The following is a 21,497-nucleotide window of genomic DNA, read 5'->3' on the forward strand; positions in this document are numbered from 1 at the left end:
CGTCTATTTTGAATAACGTCCCAACATACTTGTAACCCGAAGTAATTCACGACCACGCCTACCAGACCTATTATTGGATATCCTTACTTCTTCTCTCTCTTCGTTGTCGCCGTTGTGACAAGCAAACCCACCGCTGTAACCGCACTAATTCCCCCAAACACGCTAACCATAACATCCCATCCCCAGGAATCAACCAACCACCCAGCCACAAGCGGCCCGGCAACCTGTCCCCCACTCCAAGCAGCATTGAACAACCCATACGCTTGCGCCGTGCCTCCCTTCTCCCCAAAAATCCCAGGGCACAGCCGCTCCTTCGTCTCAATGGCTCGGGTAACTTCCACCATCAGCGAGACGGTCTTCAGCGCTGCAGCAAGGCCCGCGAAGAAGAGGAGGAAATAGAGGATGGTTTGATCACGGAGGGTATTGGATGATACGAGGCGGAGGAGGAAGAATGCCGGCACGTCAATAACAAAGCCCAAAATGGCGATGGGACGGCTTCCATGCTTGTCGACGGCGGTGCCGATAAGTGCGGATAGGAAGGAGGGGAGGAAAAGGGGGATAAAGCATAGGCCTATTCCGAGGGGTGTCATGGAGAATGTAGAGCGGACGTAGAGGGGGAGAACCTGCGGGCATTAGATTTACAACAAATCGTCAAGATGGAAGGGTGGGGTGCAAACGTACGGAGTCGAACGAGGCCCAGGCCATTGCTTCGACGAGGGTTGCTTGCAGGACGATGAGGAGGGTGACCGAGCACATCATGCGGAGTATGCCGGGCATGGAGCTCCTTGTCGGTGTTAAGCCCTCTGCGACGGACTTGGAGGTCGAATGTCGGCTCTGAGATTCGAAATCGCGTGGTTGTTCATGTACTCTCGGGATAGATTCGTATGCAGAGGCAAGCGTAGCTGTGGCCGGGGACATGAGTCTCTCTGTTTCTGTCCCTGACTCGGACTCCGATTCGGCGTGGGCGTCGTCAACCCATCTGTTGGCGGTTCTGGGCTCGATCATCATCAATCGCAGCGCAATATCTACGAAGATGAGTGCAATCGCTAGCCCAAACACAGCGTGGTAACCTGCTTTGGAAAGACTGACCGAAGATCATTAGCTCGATAATTCTTCAGAGGTTAAGAGATTCAGGAAGAGGACTTACACAACTCCTCCAATAAAGGGTCCCATAACCGTACCTACAGTCATAGCCGTCGAGACAATCCCCATTGCCGCACCAACCTGGTCTTTCCCCATTGTATCCACGATGAGTGCCATGCCCACCGTCCAAACGACGGCACAGGAGAGACCCTGGAACGTGCGCGCAATGACCAGCGCTTCGATTGTGCGCGCGAACCAGAACACCACCGTTGACCCGGCTAGCGCCAGGAGGCCGACCATGAAGGGTGCTTGGCGAGAGGAGGTTTTGTCGGCGAGGTAGCCGAAGAATGCTGCAGGCTCAGTGAGTATTGGAGGTGGTGTGCGAATACATAATAAGAGACGCGGGAATGAATAGACTTACGAGAACCGACAAAGAGCGCCCCTCCAAAAGCTGCGAGAAGGATAGAGATCCATTTCTGTACTAGACTCTGTGAGTTGAAACTCCGCTGGTGCTGGGTTGAAAAGACATACATTCGTCCTCTGGAATGGAGACTCTGGTCTTCAATACATCAGGCAGGATAGGTATGATCTATGCCATGAGTTCAGGTAAGCATTTGCCGGTTCTGAAGATGCCTGGACAAAGTATGTACGCACCATGCCATATATAAAGACGTCCTAAAGGGCTAGTCAGCCAGCAAGGTAAAAAAAAGCACCAGAGCAGAACAAACCGTGAAGACCGCAATGGCCACAACCCAGGTAACGAAGGCCTTAGACGAGCGAAGCTCCACCATCCATGGCTCGGATATTATATCGGGGGTTTTTATGTTTTGCTCCTGCTGCTGACAAGACCGGCAAGGTGAAGATCCAGGATCGCTGAGCAATTGCCCCGCCATGATGATTGATGGCCACAATTGACTCGACAACTTGTTCCTACAGCTGCGCTATGGAATGTAGGTTAGAGAGAGAAAAGGAGCAAGGCCCAAAGAGCAAGGAGAGGAGAAACATTCTGATTGTCAGTCCAGCCGTGGAGCAGGAAGTCGGGACTCGGGAGGACTTGCGGCTGGCTGGGCTGGCTGGGCTGGCTGATGGCTGATCAGGTGGGATGGTGGAGGGGTTTGCTTTTGTGTGCATACGAGCAAAGAACGAACCCCAATCGACATGAAATCCTTCCCGAAGTCGATCCACCGTCGCTGTGCTTGGCGTTGTTTATGCAAGTCACAAAGTTGAGATTCTCACTCACTTTTCCTCCGCCTCCATGGCAGATCATGCATGCATGTCCTCACAATCCTTTTGCTGCAACTGCACTCTTGGATCTTCAGACTTCAGCATCATATTGCAGTGGGGCGAAAGAAGATATCGCCTTCCACCGGGCTCCGCTTTATAGATAAGGAAGTCCATCCGCCGCAGGTATATAGGCAAAAACACCAACGCATCAGCTCCCCCAGTTCGCCAGGCCCTCACGCAACAAAAGTGCCACGGCAGATGCTCAAGTGTCAGCGGCCGTTCCTGACCCCTGGCCACCTGCATAGCCGAGCCCTTTCTCCATATTCCAGACCAGATGGCGGACGCCATTTTATGAGTGAAACACTAACGTGAGAGCGACGCTGAACATGATTGCAGTGTCAAAACAAATGTGAGAGAATACTGAGTGCCGCGATCAGCGATTCAGAGCCGTATTCCACCTTGTCAATAATCAGCAGAGGATTCCTCACGTGCTAGGTAGAGGCCGCGTGAGAGCCCCAATTGGATGGTTAGAATCGCGACACTGGTGATCCAGCTGAGTTAGAGATTGTAGATAGAGATATGCCGCGAGACGGGTTTGATTGAGGCGTTACCTTGCGAGGAGAGGACGAGGATTGGGTTCAGTGAGGCGGAAGGAGGTTGGAAGGAGCTGAGGCAAACATCAGACTTAGCACCATTCCTGCTGACGACAATCAAGGATGAAGGTCGAGGGTGCTTACCTCGACGGCCAAACAGGTAGTTGTGGCGTGAGCATCGTTAGAGACGCGACAGCTTCCTGCAGCTGTAGCTCGACCAACACAAACTAGGATCAACACCAAAAGGATGTGAGTTCGCATGCGAATACGAGAACGGGAGGGGGATTCATGCATACCACAACCGTGCAGCGGTCTCAGGAGCTGAATAGCAAACACTGTTTTCGCTGGTTGATTGGAGACGGGGTGCTCGTCTGTCGAGTGGATCACCTGGGCGGGAAGCGAGGAGGCCTGTCGATGTGTTGAAGGTCACTTTGTATGGCTGATCCCCTCGCACCCCTGCGCCAGTGCGAGCATCTAGCCTTTCTGACTGCAGACTAACATTAAGTATCCTTGTTCGTTATCCTTATAGGGTGTAACAAGCATCGAGCACTCAATCGTCAAATGACCATCATGGGTCTAGAAAAGGGATGCAGTATTACTCCATAGGCGCTCTCAGGCTCAAAGTGTACATCTCCAGCCTCGCTTACTTGTTGACGTTGATTGAGCCTACCAGTGTCCAAGAGCCTAAAAAAGGGCAGATCGACAGTAACTTGGCTGCTCTGGCCGTCAGTCTACTGCAGAGATCACCATTGGTCATCTGAAGCTGACGCCCAATGGGAAGAGGGGCTTGTATAGACCGGGAAGAGGAGAACTACTGGGAACGGATAACAGGTAACAGATCCATTAACATATCGTGCTCTCTTCATTCTCTGTGCGCATCATGTTGAGTCGTGATCCTATTCGCATCGCATGGTTGTCTCGTAACGAGGACATGGCATCTCTGTCAAAGAACAAGAAATTGAGACTCCACACGCCCACCAGGACCCAGACCAAACAAGACAGAATTTGAGGGGAGAGGCGGGCGACAAATATCCCCCGGAGAACCAGCATTCCCTTCCCTCCACTTCGGACTCAAACAAAACAGTACCGGTAGGGTCAAGGAAAACAAGAGAAGGAAAAGATGGCAGACAAACTTTTCGACATGCGCGACAATACAAGATGGCTAGACGTAAACATCATAGATCTAGCCTGCGAAAGGAGGAGATGCTGGTACTAACAGAACCAAGGGACAAGGCAAGACGATAGGTAGAGATAGAAGAGGGGAGGAGGGCGGTAGAGGTAAAATGAGAGACAAATGGCTATCAACGTAACCAAAAGGCATCCCGGCTGTGCAAAGAGGAGAAACATCGGCGATTGATTCGGTCAATGTACAGAGTCCTTCTGCAGACGCGATGCTTCGGTCAACTGATGATAAGTTCAAACGGGGTATCCATGAATCTATGCAAAGTTACGGCCACCACGGCGGTTGTTGCGCGGTTTTGAGCTGACGGTGCTCCAGCCCTCGTCGTCACCTGCGTTCTCCGTCGAGGTAGGTCCAGCCCTCCAGGAACCGTTCACCTTATCATCGGCCTTCGGGGCTTCCGCAGCAGCGGCGCCGCCGCCTTCAGCCTGCTGTTCAGGATCTTGGTCGGCGCTCATACCGCTCTCATCCTCACCGGCCCGCCGGAGGATCTCAAAGTTACCGCCACCCCGAGGAGTATCTTGCTGATCCCGGCCGTTGGGGTCAAGGGTCGAGACGGGCTTCTCGGATTTGGCCGCCTCCTTGGCAGCCTTCTGCCTCTCTGCCTTCTCGGCCTTTGCCTTCTCCTCAGCTTCCTTCTTCTGGCGCAGAGCTAGTTGGCGCCGTTGTTCAACTTCCTTCTCTCTGGCAGCGGTATCGATGGGACGAGCACCGCCGAAGATGCTAGACTTTGATTCGGTGCTGGGGCTGGGGCTCGCGGCGGCGTCAGTCACGGTCCGCTTCTGAAGGTTGAGCTTCGGTCTTGTGGCGGGAGCAGGGGCAGCGGCCGGCACGGCAGCAGCGGGAGAGGGGGAGGGGGGGTTGCTGGGTTGCTTGGGGCCGTCGGGCTTCATTCTGGCTCTCCACTGGTTGTCCAATTCGGCGGCAGTGGGGGCGCGTTCCTGGAATTCGCGTCTGGGAGGACGTGAGCCGTCCTGAGAGCGTCCCTCACCCCAGGCAGGCGAGCGGGTTCGGAAACCCGCATTATCATCGTTACGGGGACGGCCTTCCCTCATAGGCGGAGGAGAAAGAGGACCCTTGCGTTCCCAGTTCGAGAAGTCACGGACCTTGCCGTCGCTCTCGAAACCACCACGGCGTCGAGGTTCGCTGCCGGCGTCAGAGAGGTTGTCGAGGTTACGACCGAAAGAGGCGCGATCCGGCACTCGGCGCGGAGGAGCAACATCTGGGAGAGGGCCCCGGCGGGTCCAGTCAAGTTCCTTCACATCACGTTCCTTGGCTGTAACCTGTTAGTACCATGTACAAGTATATGCTCGGGAACAACATACGAGGCTCTGCAATGCTGACGCGGATCGATCTGCCCTGAAGAGTCGCTCCGGAGAGGTCGAGGGCTTTCTTAAGACCGTCGACGGTTTCGAATTCGACGTAACCGAAACCCTTGGGAGCCTTTGTCAACTTGTCCTCCACAATACGGACGTTCGTAACGCCGCAATCAGCGAAAAGGTCGGAGATATCGCCCGAGGTAGCATCAAAGGACAGATTTCCAATGTGAGCGGTGTACGGAGGCTCTGTAGGCAGGGGAAGGGGCTCCCTCATAGCAAAACCGCGGTCTTTCACCAGTTAATACACATATATTTCTCGCCAAACCAAGTAGCGGGTCGTACCGTTGAAACTGGGTCCGCCGAAACCAGCAGATGACGCAGGAGGGGGACGTCGGTCGGTTCCAAAGCTGGAGGGAGCGGGAGCTGCGGAGTGTTAAAAAGACATATCTGGCAATCGGGCAGTGTGTGCGTCTCGCGGAAGTGGTCGCTTACCGGCTATAGAGCATTCACATCAGTCAAGGCCATCAAATACCAAACAATAGTGAATAAACACTTACCAGGCAAGGGCATGTCCTCCATCTCATCGGCCCAAGAGCCAAAGTCTACGGTAGTTAGCCATGTATGTGTGCGCGGGGGAGTCTCGAATTTCGAAGCGTACTCTCATCAGCCAAGAAGTTCCCGAGGGACATCTTCTGGGCCTTTTGCTTTCCGGGCGCTATACAAATTCATCTGTTAGCCTCCGTCGTCCGGCCTTTACTTAAAAATGAGGCGACCACGATGGCGAGTCGGCAGTGGGAGGGGTCGACGCACCCATGATTGCGGTTGGATCGAGATCGCGGAACGCGCTAAGGATGGACCTGCGCGCGCCTCACAGATAGGATAAATTTAGCGTAGTAAGGAGAGGACTTCCTGGAGGAAGTTCTGGGGTTGAAATGTGGGTGTGCAGAAGCTCCGCGGTTGAGCAGAGGGGAAAGTCGGAGGAATTAATGCGTGAGGATAAATTTTAGTGATGACGCTAGAAAAGTCAGCCTCCAAAATGAAAAGTGTTGGTGCGCCAGACCGAGACCGAGACCCGGACTGGAGCCCGACCCAGCTGCGAACCTGGCCTGAACCCCAGGGCTGTCCGCCTCCGCCTGTTCCTGTTGGTCCATTGCGCCCTATTGTCTTATATCTAGTATCTACTCTGCAATCCTTTGGCACTTTTATTAGATTCTGCATTTCACGTCTACCTCCCGTTCAGGTCTTGCCGGTCTGGTGGGCCAGAGCATCACAATCCTGATTGGCTGCGCTTATGGCATTCACGGCACGTGATATATTGATACCCTGAATTCTCAGGAATCAACAACACACCTCAACACAAGTTTCCCACTTCCATCACAGTCTTCCAGTGGTCGAGAGGCCCGATTACGAGTTTTCCTCTGACCCAGTCGGGCAATATAGAGCTGCAACAAGGGTGGACGAGGGTCTAATATTATGTTCTTCTCTTCGCTGCTCACATTGGTGATGTGATGAGTTCCTTTCCTCCGCAGGAGGTTGTGCGGTGCTCGAAGACCAAGTTGAGTCTTACGCCGCAAAAGAAAGCAGGAGCACATATATTTCAGTGATGTGGCCGACGGAGGCATATTTTGGACATAGATGACAAGAATATTCGTTTCAACATTGGCCTCTGAGGGAACTGGGTAGTGTTGATTGTGGAGGTGGTGATGAACGACAGCCGGCGGAACAATGGTCAGAACGAAGACGTCTCTAGCGATATCTCACATCCAGTCCTTTTTCGCCTTGGTCGGATTTTGATTACACCGGCTTGCCTGACCGATGGCTAGATGGAGAGGCTTGATCCGTAGAGTATCTTCAGGTTATCTCTCGCATCGTTTGCTAACAAAAGACGAACAGTTCCTTCACAGCCCCTGGCCCGAGCAACCTGCAGCGGCGATCATTTCAGTTTTATGCTGTATCGGGATCTATATCGGGTTCTAAAAGCCTCCCAACGATACCGTCATGGTAGCCTCAACCGAGTGAAAGCGGAAAGACCAGGTCCCTGGGAAATTCGCGTTTGCGGCCTTCCTCCAAAGTGCATCTCTTGCATCAAAGCTCCTATGATGAGCACCATTGAATAAACTAGCCTTTGGCAGAGTATGCTACCTGCACGCACCCTCCCTAGTATTGCCTTGATATTCGTCACATTGTTAGTTTTCCCAGCTCTGCCCATCGGAGAATGGTCCGGATTACTGCTGCCCCCGGGAGAATTTGAAATAGATTGGCCGTGGCGGTGGTTGGACGAAATTCTTCTGACAGACCATGGCTGATCTCTTTTTGGCGTTCAAGAAGCCTGTGAGCCGACAAAACTACTGAAATTCAGAGCGCCTTATTAACTCTGTCAACGCGACAAGGAAAAAAAGATTAAGAAACCCTCGGCATAATATTCAATAGTCTAGTTGACATAATCGCTTGGCCTTCGTTCAGGTTTGAATCAACAAATCTTATTGGCCTCTGGCTCGATCCTTCTAGCACTAGGCGCTAAAAGAGCCAACATAAACATTGAAGTTATAATAGTCACATCTATCCTGAACATCCAGCCCTCCATCGCCGCCGAGGATCTCCTCGCCGTCGCGGGTGACAGAAAAGGCCTGCGAGCCGACACCCATGGGGAAGCTGTTTGTCACAATGCCAGCATCTACGTCAACCGAAAACTCCAGGGAGCCGCTGCCGACAGTCAATGTGGCCGGCTCGGTGAGCAGCGTCGTAACAAAGACACTATCCTCAAGCAGGTTGATTCCATTTGGCGGACCAAGCGGATCCTTCGAGCAGGTAACGGCTTTCGGTGTCGGTCTGTACCAGTAGACCAGCTGGTCAGACTCCACAGTGGGCTCTCTCTCTCCCGCCTTGTATGCGGCGATGTAGGGCTTGGCGATGATGCGCCATGCGTCGTGGGGAAAGTCTTTCGTCCATTGCGCAGAGCCGTCGTCAGAGTGGGCTTCTGAGTAAGGGCCGATGTAGTGGGACTCGCCGTAGTCTTTCACGGTTATTCATGCCTGCTAATGTCAAAGGAGAGACTCACCATTCCAGGAAATGATCTCGATCAATTCTGGCTGCATTTCCAGCATCTGCTGCCAGCGGAGATGTGGAAGGTCTTCACAGATAAATACCCAGTTCTTGGTGTTGAAGTGGGTTGAAAACCACGGCGAGACAGCTATAGCATCGTCATCAGCGTCGTCTCAGGAGCAAAAGAATGGACAACCTACGAGCCATATAAACCTTGTCCTTGAGATTATTCCTGAACCTATCATCCCAAATTGTCGTCATGGGGCCCTTGATAATACTATTTCCTCCATCCGTCGGCCACGCATACCACGAAAACGCTCCATCAATCGATGTCGTCGCGTGGCCGGCCCAGTTCGGATCCTGCAGATTCGGAACCGCAAAGATTGGATGATCTACTGCCCTCTTGACTGGACCCCAGTCGAAACTGTCCCCGACGAACGTGCTCACTAACGCAGCACCATTATATTGAAACTGGCCTGGATGGTCGGCATAGGTCTGCATAATGGAGGTAATTCTGGCAGTGTCGCCGTTCGACCAATATGCGAAGTCGAACGAGATAAACACCTTAAAGTCGACCTCTTCAGCTGCCTCGTACGCATATGCCAGCTGCTTGTCTGTGTAGGAGTCGATGCTGGCGCAGTTAAGAGCGAATGCGTCGATTCCCGTTTCCTTGGCTAGCTCCATATCGTGCTTCCAGTCGTCGACGGTATAGTTTTCGACGATGCCAACCTTGCTATGTCAACACCGGCAGCGTTCAATGTTGGAGAGGAGGAATACCATGAAATGCGCCGTGACATATTTGTTCGAGTCTTTGCGAATAGTGAGACTGTTCGCTCCCGGTAGCGATAGAGCCGGGAGAGCATTGGCTAGAAGAGTTAGGGCTGCGCAGCAGCGGTGGAAGATCTTCATTGCGGCGTCAGTTGCTTGCTTGAGGCTGTGTTGCCTGGATGCGAACTTGCAATTTCCAAGCCGACATTTCAGGCCCATATATATACGCTGAGTAAAGAGACTTTGAGCGCAGAAACCATGGACATCTATAAATTCGGTGAAATGGTCGCTCAAAGAATGGATCGCCTGACCTTCTCTAGGGTTGCACTTGGATAGGCAATCCATTACTCATGACGACCCGGCTTTTGTCCGTCCGCGCAGGAACACCAAGCATATGGGATCACGCCCCGTAGAATTTAGAGCGAGACAACGCCCCTTTGCGGGGTGCAGGTGTAGTTCAAGGCAAGAGCGAGTACTGTCCCCGCGTATCTTGAGCGCCAGCTTACATCTATCCGAAGAAGATAGGACACGAGTTTCAGTATCGTTCTTGACTGGCACCGCAATATCTACACCGATTAACACCATTATGTGGAAATTCTCGTGATGAATCGCTCAGGGTATCTTTTTTTTTTTTTATGAACGTTCCAACACTCTTCATATATATCTCTTCTGGCTCAAGTGCTAGTGGGAATATATCACAAGCTATAAAACTCGTTCGTCCTATCAGCCCGCTCAGTATCCTTGCACTGTGAGAGTTATATTTCAATTATCCAAGGACCGTTCTCCTTCCCGAGTTAGGGTTGCTGAGATTCACCACCAGCGTCATGTTCAAGACGGTCTTATAAGCGCAAACGTTGCCGGTGGCCTGTACCATCTCATACCCCTTACGCATCTCCTAAATGATGAAATTAGATGCACACCTACCACGCCTATCACCCCTACGTAGCCTGAGTATGGTATAAGTCTCCATTAGCATGTCTGCGGAGAGCGTTCTCATGGGCATGATGGGCACGAGACGGCTGAATATGACTGTGGTGCGTGATAAGACTCGCAACCAACTCGAACTGCCGGAAGATCTGTACTTTCTTTGATAAGAACAGGAATATTGGGTTTTTGCAAGCATAGGATGTAGTAATGTAGATAAACTGATGGGTATCGCGCGAAATTACTGGAGGGCACTTCAGCGGATGATAACGGTCACACGACTGCAGACAACTGGGCAAACTCAATATCTGAGGTTACATTCAGATTTATTATTTAATGAGCTGGGGGATATTAAGCCCCAAGTCCCCTGACGATGTGTCCGAACCGGTCACCGTTCGCAAGAACCTGCCACCGGAAGACACTCAGAAATTGCAACTGAGCCCGCATGGCCGAGGAGCCAAGATCGATATGGCTCGTTATTGGAGCGACACGGGCATCTATTTAACAGTTGGTTAGTGCTGAAGCGAAGCATTCCTCAGATGGCTTGAGCATCTTATTCCTCATACGGCGTGGCTAATTTCTATATCCTAACCTGAGTCATGTATTGGTCGACAGCATGGGCATGCTTCTTGGGTCTCTTCCTGTTTGATGCTCGCTGGAAAATCTCGAAAATGCCAGTCAGTATCTCTCAAAGCCTTCTTTAAAGGCTATGGCTATTTCAGTGCTGCACGTATTGGCCTACTGGGCGCCAGTCGTGGTTAGGGCTAACCAAAGGCTGCCGAGGTGCCAATGCAGTCAATGAAAGGCAATGTTAAGACCTTGCGCTTAAGATTCCTGTCCAAGTGAGCGTACGCTAGCGTAGTTATACTCACAAGCCCATGTACAATTTGATCCACTTCAGTTCAGTCCAGTCGGGTGCCCTGCAGCGAGAATTCAAGCGAGATGGATGCCACGTGCCATCCACACAGCCACGACGAGACAAGCACACCTGATCAGAGACGCAAATCGCTAAATTCTATATACATGACTATTTAAAGCTATCCGGTAATCCTGTAGCAATATATCCCTTGAAAACCATGTCCAGTCCTGTTCCATCCCAGGCTATCCAAATCAAAAACGACCCAGCCACTCTTCTTGACTGTTGAAGCCACACGCTGAACAATAGAGCACGTACGTTGGAACACCAAATCAAACCGAATGCAAAAAAAAAAAAAACACCCTGGCAATGGCTAAATAGAGGAGCAACAAAGTATATAGCAAAGAGCACAACAAACAAGGATGTGAAGCAGCGCTAATAAGGTAGAACAGAAGTAAAGGACCGGATCGTGATCCGATAATGAACAGTCCTGACGCCGGTGCCTGTATATACCGTTCCGTACCGTATCTCCGGTTTTTCTCCGTCTGGGGTATCTTGATAAAGATGGAATATTATGAGTGTAGAATGCGAAGGAAATTTTTGCGAGGTGAGGGCGAGAGAGTCCATCGATGGTGGATGGTGTCTAAAGAGATGTGAGGTGTGAAGGCCGTTTTGTGGTAGGTTACTTCCGACCAGGGAGTAGTTTGCGGCCAAGGTTGCGGATAGTTGACTTTGAGCTGAATTGTTGCAGATTAGGTGTTAGTGCTTTGACCACCACTGGAATGAAAGCGAAGCGCGCAAATGCTTACCCATCTTCAGACCAGTCTATCTTCCGGGCTGTATCAGAGCGTGTTATCGCACTGCCGGAGGTCACGGGCCGTGCAGGGGGATTGACGATTCGACGAGATTGCTATAATTCAGTTAGTTCGCATGCACGCATTGAAGCGACGTTGGATAAACTCACCTCCCAGCGCGCATCCACGTCGACTTCACTCGCAGAGCGCGAGTCAAATAACCCACTTTGGTCCTTGCCACTGTACATGCTCGACCCCAGAGAATTCGACCGAGCCAGAGGAGACGAACGATGAGACTGCGACTCCGACAGGTATCCACTGCTTGAGTCTGCGCTAGCCATGCTGGGGCTTGTACCGTTCTCGGGCGGCGATGTGCCCGTGTCTTGGTTATTCAGAAGCTGAGATGAAGTCGCCAGCTCTCGATAGCGTCTCAATTGCTGTTTTGAAGGCCGGTGATGGGAGAACTTGTTACCAAGAATGGCAGGTGCGTGGGAGATGAGCGCCTTGATGACATCTTTCTTGAGCCGCAGGGCTAAATCGAGGTTTGACCATGTTTTGTTCCGGTATTCGAGGATAGGTAGGCGGAAAACGAAGTCATGCAGATCTTCAATGTTGTGCTCTCCTTTGCCCTTATAGCTAACGCAAAGGACGACATCGTGGACCCGGACATGGGCAAGGGTCATGTAGTTAGATGCGCGCGCCATCATTTGGGCAAAATCGTCGATGCCCTTCTTGCCTTTACCCTTGCCGCCCATGATTCCCAAGCCGAATTTCTTCCCCTTTTCGTCGTTGACGCCGTTCGCCGAAAGGGACGTAGCTTGCCGCGACAGAACCCGAAGACTGTCAGCGGATTTCTTCTTGACCAATGCGCTGGCTGGTCGTGCTTGCTGCCGGCCGCTCTCCTTGTGAATTGGTGTCATCGCAAAGGCCTTAAGATGCGTGGGCCGGCGTTCAAGCCGGGGGTTCTCGGATAAAGACAACGTGGGTTGAAGTCTCAGCTCAAGTGGACTAGGGCCCTTTGCGGGATCGTCTCCAGATGTGTCGCTATGATGTTGTAGGCTGGAGGGAGAGGTTTGACCAGACTCCTCGTCGTCGGAATCAAGACTCTCCAATGGCTTGACGTTTTTTATCATAAAAGGCGAAAAGCCACCATTTTCGAATGCGGTCGACCCAACATTCGGGAACATGTACTCGAATACTCTCTGCCCAAGCTCATGTTCCAATTGGATCTTCAGCGGGAACAATGACACTTCGAAGTCATCCACAACAGGAATTCCAGCAACGGCCTCCAGCATATGCCATTTGATCTTGATCATATAGTCATCAGGGCCTTCAAGACGTCGTGCCTGGTCAAGATACGGCACGATGATCTGCGGATACACTGCATCCGGAAGGAGATTCAGGCCGTAAAGTCGCTCAACGGACACTTGGTTGTGGTTCGAACCATCAGTATTATCAGTGCGGTCGTATTCAGCGTTCCTCAGCTGAAATTCTACTAGTGGCTCTGACTCGTCCTTCATCAAGTGCCAAACGATCTCACTGGCGGAGATATTCCAACGCAAGAGACCCGTTGCTCCTGTCACAGTTGGCTCAACTTTCCTTTGTGAGGTAGTGATTGCCTTCATCAAGAAGAATAGCTCATCCTCGCACCGGGCAATATCCTTCTCCAAAATCAACCGATCCTCCCAACCACGCTTATCGAGGTACTTAGCATGGATTTGGAAATGTTCCTTGATCTCCTCCAATTGTCGAATGCGTGACTGCAGTTTGTAAACCATCTCTGGAGCGCCCCTTAAGTCACTGAAGTCCGACGTAAACATGATTCGTTCAAGACGTTCGTTCCGAACTTTCTCAAGAGGTTCACTGTAAAGCAGCAGATCGAGAACGATGATATACAGCGTGTAATACTCAGCAGAATCACAAATAGCGCGAAATTGAGGAAAATCGACGCTGATACTGTCCATTCGAGTTTCTTGTCCGTCAGGATGTCCTAGCTCATCCGGCTGCCCCTTGGCTACCTCATCGTTATACTTCAAGCGGAGGTTATTGTACTTGTCATAACGCAAACTAGCGGAAGTCTTCTGAATGATCCTTGAGAAACCGAACGGATTGAGCTCAAAATCAAACATGGCTTCAAGCGTCAACCACGGCGGCCAAGCAGACCCCGGCGCATTGCCGTACTTGTTACCGGCGTAGAACTGCAGATGCGTCATCAGGTTCTTCTGCGTTGCAACAAAGAATTGAGCGCCGTCCATGTTGAGGGTGAACCGGCGTTGGACGAGACCGCTCACGTCGTCGAAGACACGTTCTTTGTCCATTATAGAGACGACCTGCAGTTGCATGCCCTTTGCAGCGACCAGAATAACAGACTTGTGGTTCTTCTCACTTTGAAGCTGGATCTGAGGCGCGATCAGCCGCAGGTGGTAACTGTTCTGAGCAGTAAACTCAGGGGATATGCTCTCGCTTGAATCAGACCTGACAGTCGGCGGATCTTTCTGTTCAGGTGGATCCTGTTCCTCCGCGCTGACGAAGCGCTTGGCATCGTGAAGCAACTGCTCAATTCGGTCTTCAACACTGTCATCATCATCGTGAACATCAGAAGGCCGTCTTGATGAGCCCCTGAACAACTTCGAATACGTGGCTTGGTTCTTGCTCTGCTCTTCGACGATATCGAGGATAAATTTGACAGCTCGCCGAGACATGTAGTACACAAACCCTCGCCGCTGGCTGACCTGGTGGATATATCGAAGTATAATATTTCTCAGTGAGTTATTCCACTTTAGTTGGACGCTGTGGATCATGAACCGGTTGTTGAAGTCGCTGTTCAGGTCGTCATGTGGGGAAGAGTATAGCCCATCAAAGTCAGCTTCTTTCCCATCACTTGCCGAATCCGAGTCAGCATCCGCCCGAGTGCTTTCACTCTGGTACGTCTCGGTACTTTTGCTCTGGTTAAGTTGCTTCTCCAAGCGATGGAGCCCTGCGGTCAAGAAAGCGCGTCTTCTGGCCAGAGATGCAGCTTGACGAAGGTATTCTCTGTGCTGAACTCTCAATTGCTCGTTCTGATCTACGTCCTTTGCCATTTGTAGTTCCAGGTCACCGATTGATCGAGTGCATTCCTGTATCTTAGCCTCGATAGTTGCAAGGCGGTCTTGAATGAGCGCTAATTGCACACGGCGGGGTTGGTTCCTATCAGACATGACACATTCGTGGGTATCCTCGTGCCCGAAGCTACTATACCCTGTTTGACCAGCAGAGACCTCCTCTTGGTCTGTTTGTCTGAAGTATGTGAAGCGAGGGGTGAAAGCCAAAGGTAGAATCTTCGTCCGAGGGTTAGACTCTTGTGGGAGTATCCAATCAAGTTCGACAAAGTCATCCATATCGACCCAGTCGAGATTGTGGTCGGGGATAGTGAAGCGTGAAAGATCTGCGGGAGGGACTGGTTGCTGGAAGGATGATATAATGTCGTCCCGCTTCTTTTCGAGCTCATCTGCACCTGTCCCTTCGATACTCGCCGAGACAGCCCTAAAGTCTGCAGCCTGCAAGTCCAACTCGGCTCTGTAGATCCGTATCGCACTTGCCTGGGGTTGCTTGAGCCGACCTTTGGATGGAGTCTTGATCTGCTCTCGTCTTTGATGAACATCCAACTTCAAGCTGTCCAACCGAACCTTGATCCCAGTAGCAGTAACGATATCGTCGACATAATCTTCAGGATCCTTGTGTTTATAAATGTGGGCAACAAAGAGAGGAGCCAGAAGCAACTTATACTTGATGGTAGCCAAATGCCGGTTGAATTTCTTGTTTGTCTTAGTGATTCCAGGCCACAGTCGTCCCTGGCGAACGGGCAGCGACATAACACCAGAGAAAAGGGACCACCAGCTGTAGAAATGCGTAAAGAACCGAGGAGTTAGATGAACAGTATTGTAGCTTGTAGTTGGTTGTTCAGAGTCCGCATTCCAATTCTTGCTATTGGGAGCAATGATTGCGACGGAAAGGTGAATGTGATTGCTCCGGAAACCGCGATAAGCATCGTAATCCTACACCAATTAGTGCATTGCGACTTACAATTAGGCGTATACACTTACCTCTCGTTCTGAGGGGTTGATATAGTTTGGATTCCGCAGGACAACATCATAGTGGGGTCTAAACTCCGTCGAGCGCTCATTCTCGTTGACATTGCGTTCGAAAACCAGACCGGCTGCCCATTTCACGTCACCCGATAACTTCATAATGACCTTCTTGAACTGAGCGGCGTTTTTCTGATCACTAGACATTGAGCTCGTTTCAAGGTCTTCCGCTGTTGCCTCGGCCAAATATCTGGCTTCATGGCTGTAGTCGGGGATTGCAAGGACGTATTCCCCGCTGGTTACGCTCATGAACTCTTTCGGATCATCAGTTGTATGGATATTCCACTGGACATCCTTACGCCAGCACATCACGAATCCGCAGCCAAAACCGGTTACGACGTAAGGATCACGAGAGCCCTTCAACCGCAGATGGACATCACCATCCTCCTTCCACTTGACTCGGATACGCGAGTGAAAGCTCAGTCTGATCTTGTCCCAGAACCCGACTCTTTCAGACGGGTCAATTTCGACTTTAGTGAAACCCTCAATGATCTTCATCATATCTTGAATAACGGGTTGATAGGACATGCCCCAAGATATGCTCGTAGGGAGATTCGTGTTGATTTCAATGACCGGATCTGAGTAAGTCTTCACAGGACTGACAGACCGCCATATATCAAGCAGGAATGGTGGGCTCGTCGTTCCATCAGACATTTCGGATGACGGGACAAGTTCCACATTGACTTTTCTGGACGACTTGTAATCACGATATTCCTCTGCAATTACAAAATTGGTTCGGAGTGACCAGCTAGGAAGCCTAGGTGATTGTCCAGGCCGTAGCCCTGGTATGTGCAGCAAATCCAAGGGGTAGTCTCTCAGGTTGACGCGAGCCTCACCCATGTCCAGCTGAATGCTCATCGGAATCAGTAACGCATACTTCGTAGACATCGGCATGCCTTTGCCAATATTATGGAGGAAAAGAGGGTAGTTTTCCGAAGGAAATGTGGGTTTATCGATGGTCAGATTTATGTCGCTAATTAGAGCTGCCATGAGAGCAGGTCTATTTGGAATAGCCAGCACTGTCTCGGTTTCTTGCACATCTTCTGGAGGATCGTCAGCACCCTCAAAAAGATTTCGAACCTCTCTGATTGTAGAGTTTTGAAACTGTAGAGCCGCATCGATCTTGGCTTTCCAGCTGCGCGCATTATAGTGCTGGAGCCAATACCAAGCACTTTCCGACGATACCTTCGCTTCGTTGGAAAAAGACGACGCTCCTTCGGTATCGTAGCGGAATCTATGTGCACGCCCGCGCTTTTCCTCTTTCTCCTCTGCTCTATCGTTTCTCGGCTTTGGATCCGCGCTCTTGCTCCTGCGAGAGTCTGAACTGACCCGCTCGCTGCGCAGTGTTCGGTGGCTGGATCGAGTACGCAACCTCGAAGAAGCTCGCCTTTGGTCAGATTCCTTGAGCTTCTGGAGTTTGAGGTGAAACGCATCCTCTCTAGCGCGGCGCTGACGCTGTTCAATAAGGCCAGTCCGATATATGCAACCAAGCTTCCACTCAAATGCATCGTCCTCCAACTCGAAAAGCAGAGCTTTACTTCTGAATGAGATCTTAGGGACTTTCTTTGGCCCTTCTGGGTCCCTAGCAGATACGAAGTCGGGAATTTGGTGTTTTAAGCGGTGATGTAGTTGTTTCAAAGCTTTGGAAGTGTTGATCACATTGTCGAAAATGCGATGCATGATCATGTGGTGAGGAACACCGATGCGTACAAAGTCCGTCCAAACGTCGATCGATTTATCCTCTACCAAAGACTTGCCCTGCTTCAGCTTCATTTTCCGCAAGTCCAGTCGGAAATTATTCATGCTGACTATTCGTGCCCAGACGCCTCTGAGCTTGGGTGCTTCAGCATGTAACCGAACCAGATGGGCTCGAACGAACGGAGCGGAATGTCGATGAGAGCCGGCAGTAACGCCGTATACTTGCAGCAACATCGGTGGGTCTGCTGGCATAAATGTCTTGACTTGAAGCACGGTAGCTTTTATGTCCACTGTGATAAGCTCGCCCCGCTGGATAGCCAAGCGAGGGGAAAGTGGAGGCGAAGTATCACCCGCAACATTTGGGGATGACGGTTGCTTTTGCGAGGATGGTAAGAACGCCTTCTGAAGTACTGACAAAGCAACGCTGAGACAATAGTATCGGTACAGGGAATATTGGAGGTAAACGCCTTTGATAAGAGAGTTTACATGGAATATCGGTCCCAGGCGATCACTTGACGTGCTGAGGGCTATCTCGAACCTTGGGAGCGAGAGGAATGGCTCAGACTCAAGGTAGTCTTCGGATTCAATAACGAATCCCTCAAAACCGCGAGCATGGAAAGCCAACCGTCTCCCATCAGCAGCTCCAGGTCGGGTTTGCTTAGGAGGAGATGTTGGATTGAATCTGAACGGCGACTCGTCACCAATGGTGGAGTGACTGGGAGTTCGTCGACGTACAACGCTCACTGCAGTAGGCTCTGTCTTCTGAGCTCGGTAATCAGCTGTCCAGGATTGGAGTTGTAACGAAACGCCCCGCGTCACTTTCGACACACTCTCATCAACGCCGGCGATCTCTAAGCTGAACCCGGTGGCCTCGAATTGGAATCTAAGTAGCCAAGGAGGAAGACGCCGCAGAATACTCGGCTTCCGGTCTTCGCCTGGCAAGCCGTACTTTTTCTTGGGTCGAATTTGGGCACGAAATTGCTCCACGACTTGTTGAATCCCGCGATTAACCTCGCTATTGACCATATGGCCAGAAAAATTGTTTAGACTGCCAGAAACCACAACGCACACCTCTGGCGACGCGCTTAGAAGAAGCTTAAGCTCCATGTTGTCGGTTGTCAAGAGATTATGTTTGATGCCGGACGGTGTCTGGTAGTAGAATTTATGCGAAGCAACTCGATAAATAGAGGAAAGCGAGTAGTGGGCACCTCCCTCAGAGGAATGGGAGGATTCAACATCCACAGATATAGAAGATATTGATGAAATAAGGAGGTTGTAGTCGTCCTCCCCTGTGGATGAAGAATCTGGAATGGGAAGAACAAATCGAACCACAGGCTCATGAACCGATAGCTTGATATTTGCCTTGGGAAGTAAGCGAGATATTAGTTGACCTCTGGCTCTCTTCTTGCCTCGGGAAGTGGATGCCTTCGTCTGAGCTAGACCTAAGAGTCGCGAGACATGCCTAGGCTCCAAGTCGAGAGCGGGAGAGGTGACCACCAAGTTGGCGAAGAGAATGTTGGTATTTCGTTCCTCCGCGTTGAACCCATCATATGAACTGAGTGTTTTGGACGGCAAAGTTGTTTTAATAGTCGTAGTTGCCATGGGTATATACAGGATATTATCCGTTTCTCCTGAGCTGTCATCCAGGCTTACGGATAGAGAGATAGCGGCGAGAAGTGCTTGATGAGCAACGTCAGTACGTTGGAAGTACATCCGATGTGCTGGACTCGTCTGGTCCATCCGGTGGAGATCGATGCCGATCTCATGCGAAACAACATTCAGGTAAACAGAGCTTTGTCCAGGCGACGGTGACTGGACAGATCGAGATAGTCTGAAGAAGCTTAGTGCCACCTGAATCTCCTGGATTCCGCGCAGAAGTGAACCAGCAAACTCCTTCGAGGCAGTCACGGTCTCGACAATTGTCTCATCTGTGCTGCCGGGCTTCTTGAGCTCTTCCACGTAGTCGGCAAAGGTGACTTCCTCGTCGGGTTTGGTAACGTCTACCTGCACTAGGGGTTTTCTGGATTGCTTGATTCGCTGCACCAGAAGCGTCAAGTCATCATAAGGTATATGCATCCTCCCGATTTTGAAAGCGACCGACGCATCCCGCAAGCCATCAAGTCCTTTATGCAGGATCCCATGGATGTTCACGCCAACATTATCTAGCACCTCGATCGGCTCGTTGCCATCGACAGCCACCTGGACATTGTGCACATTCAAGATCCACTCGGCAGGGCGTTGTTCACCAGATTCGCCCTTTTTCCGGCGAAACACCTTTCCCCGATCCACCATTTTGCGTCTTGTATCTACTGCCATCGACAAAGTCCCAATTTGAATCTGTCCGGCTTCGAGAAAATTGATCGTAGTATTGACGGCGACAATATCCACCAGTCTCAACCAGTGAACCATCCGGTGTATCCGCTTCACCCGCTCTTTGACCCGATTGAAGGTTGCCCATGTTTTATTCTTTCGTGCAGAAGCAGCTTCGCCTTTCCGATATTGTTGATTGAGCGGTTCGTCCTCGGACTGACTCTGAGCCTCATCTGTATACAGTTTCGTCGTAGAACTGCTCCGTTTCCCTGATGCCGATGGGTCCAGCGTAATCTTCAGATCCGTGAGTCGCAGACTCAGCCATGTCGGTTGGGCGAACGAGGGGGGATGCAAGGATAGCCCAAGCCCGCGGAGTTCTATCTGTACCCCTTCCGATGGAACGTATGCAATGCGCCGCAGCGAAAAATACCCGATCCGCTGAATCGAAATCCCGGTTGCGATACGGACAATAGCGAAGATGAGGAAAGAAGCGAGATAGAGGAGGAGGAAGCCGACGAGGACGGTGGTTGGATTGAAGAGCGTCATCGTGGCTCGCAATCAGCGGAACCGCGCTGTAGGGAATAGACACGCTTCACACGAGGAACCATCGAGGGAGAACAACGGCCGTTTGAGGACTCTAGGCAAGCAGTTCGTGATAATACTACTCTTTATGTACTCGACGTCACTTCGAGAACATCCCGAAGAGTGCGGGACTTACTGAAGGACAAGTCTCACTCGATTAGGAGAGCTTGACACCGTCGAAATTAGAGTCGAGATAAGAACTGGGCGGCCGTAGCACATTCATGCTTTGAAAAACTAATAGTAAAACAATCAAAGAACAAGGGAAAAGGACGAAAGGGAATGAAATAAAAGCATGGAGGGGGGAGAAGTTGACAGGTTGGATGGAGCCGGGGAAAAGAAAGGGAGGCCGGAGATACGAAGAAGTTCCAGAGGGTCAGCGAGAACAGAGCTTAGAGCCGCCACGCCGCCCGAACCATCGATTTTGCGTATTATTGCTATGACGCGGATGTGCAAATCAGGTTTTCAATACGAGCTTGGTCGGCTGTCAGGCACAACCCTATTCGTCCCGCCAGCTATATTTTATTATTCTTTGCATTATTACATCGTGATTTATGGAGCGGAGTTGGCTGGAAGCGGAAAAACGCTACGGTATCCACATATAGGTAAGGGCCGATCGGCTGGCTCGGCGCTGCATGCAAACATTATTGAGAGTGGCATATTATCCCGGTCCGATAGTATCACCAGCTTCCAGACAGGGTTAGATAAGATATCTTCACAATGTACCTAATATGCGCCTAGTTCTCATATCACATTGGTTTACAGTGTACAATGATAGCAGTCAAAACAAACAGCCTATCATAGATGATCGGCGTGTACCCGCGCCATGGAGCCAACGGCAGGTGCCGCTACCTCGAACCACGACCTCCTGTCGAATTCGACCATCTCCCGTTGCTTTGCAAAGGGATCGTTGCACTAAAGTGCGTCGACACGTCTGCATTGGGTGCACGGTCTAGGACGGCCATCTAGCTCCTTTGGTTCGTCAATTGCGCGGCCGAGCGCT

General features: G+C 51.1%; 4 protein-coding genes across 4 annotated transcripts, besides 1 other annotated feature; all 4 read right to left on the reverse strand.

The window, feature by feature from the left end:
* Positions 1-21,497: part of a sequence feature (contig 1.128 1..280307(-1)) that runs on past both edges of the window.
* ANIA_07351 (MFS transporter) lies at positions 84-1,976 on the reverse strand (the record flags this gene model as incomplete). Its single annotated transcript, XM_675528.1, has 8 exons — positions 84-623; positions 682-1,025; positions 1,148-1,181; positions 1,225-1,433; positions 1,505-1,534; positions 1,615-1,672; positions 1,738-1,758; positions 1,812-1,976. 8 exons carry the CDS (start codon positions 1,974-1,976, stop codon positions 84-86), a joined length of 1,401 nt encoding a protein of 466 aa, XP_680620.1.
* On the reverse strand, positions 4,338-6,366 carry ANIA_07350 (translation initiation factor 4B; the record flags this gene model as incomplete). Its single annotated transcript, XM_050611869.1, has 6 exons — positions 6,210-6,366; positions 6,058-6,114; positions 5,951-6,001; positions 5,742-5,822; positions 5,406-5,687; positions 4,338-5,356 (listed from the first exon to the last, which is right to left on the reverse strand). The coding sequence occupies exons 1-6, from the start codon at positions 6,211-6,213 to the stop codon at positions 4,338-4,340; spliced, it is 1,494 nt and encodes a 497-aa protein (XP_050467847.1). The 5' UTR covers positions 6,214-6,366.
* Positions 7,799-9,385, reverse strand: ANIA_07349 (protein mutA). The gene is made up of 4 exons (XM_675526.2): positions 9,219-9,385; positions 8,642-9,170; positions 8,458-8,589; positions 7,799-8,412 (listed from the first exon to the last, which is right to left on the reverse strand). The coding sequence occupies exons 1-4, from the start codon at positions 9,348-9,350 to the stop codon at positions 7,910-7,912; spliced, it is 1,296 nt and encodes a 431-aa protein (XP_680618.1). The 5' UTR covers positions 9,351-9,385; the 3' UTR covers positions 7,799-7,909.
* On the reverse strand, positions 10,485-20,461 carry ANIA_07348 (uncharacterized protein; the record flags this gene model as incomplete). The annotated part of the gene is made up of 7 exons (XM_675525.1): positions 10,485-10,630; positions 10,903-10,967; positions 11,006-11,148; positions 11,503-11,719; positions 11,799-11,899; positions 11,954-15,817; positions 15,866-20,461. The coding sequence occupies 7 exons, from the start codon at positions 20,459-20,461 to the stop codon at positions 10,485-10,487; spliced, it is 9,132 nt and encodes a 3,043-aa protein (XP_680617.1).

The sequence above is a fragment of the Aspergillus nidulans genome, chromosome IV (assembly GCF_000011425.1).
Source record: "Aspergillus nidulans FGSC A4 chromosome IV".
Taxonomy (NCBI): domain Eukaryota; kingdom Fungi; phylum Ascomycota; class Eurotiomycetes; order Eurotiales; family Aspergillaceae; genus Aspergillus; species Aspergillus nidulans.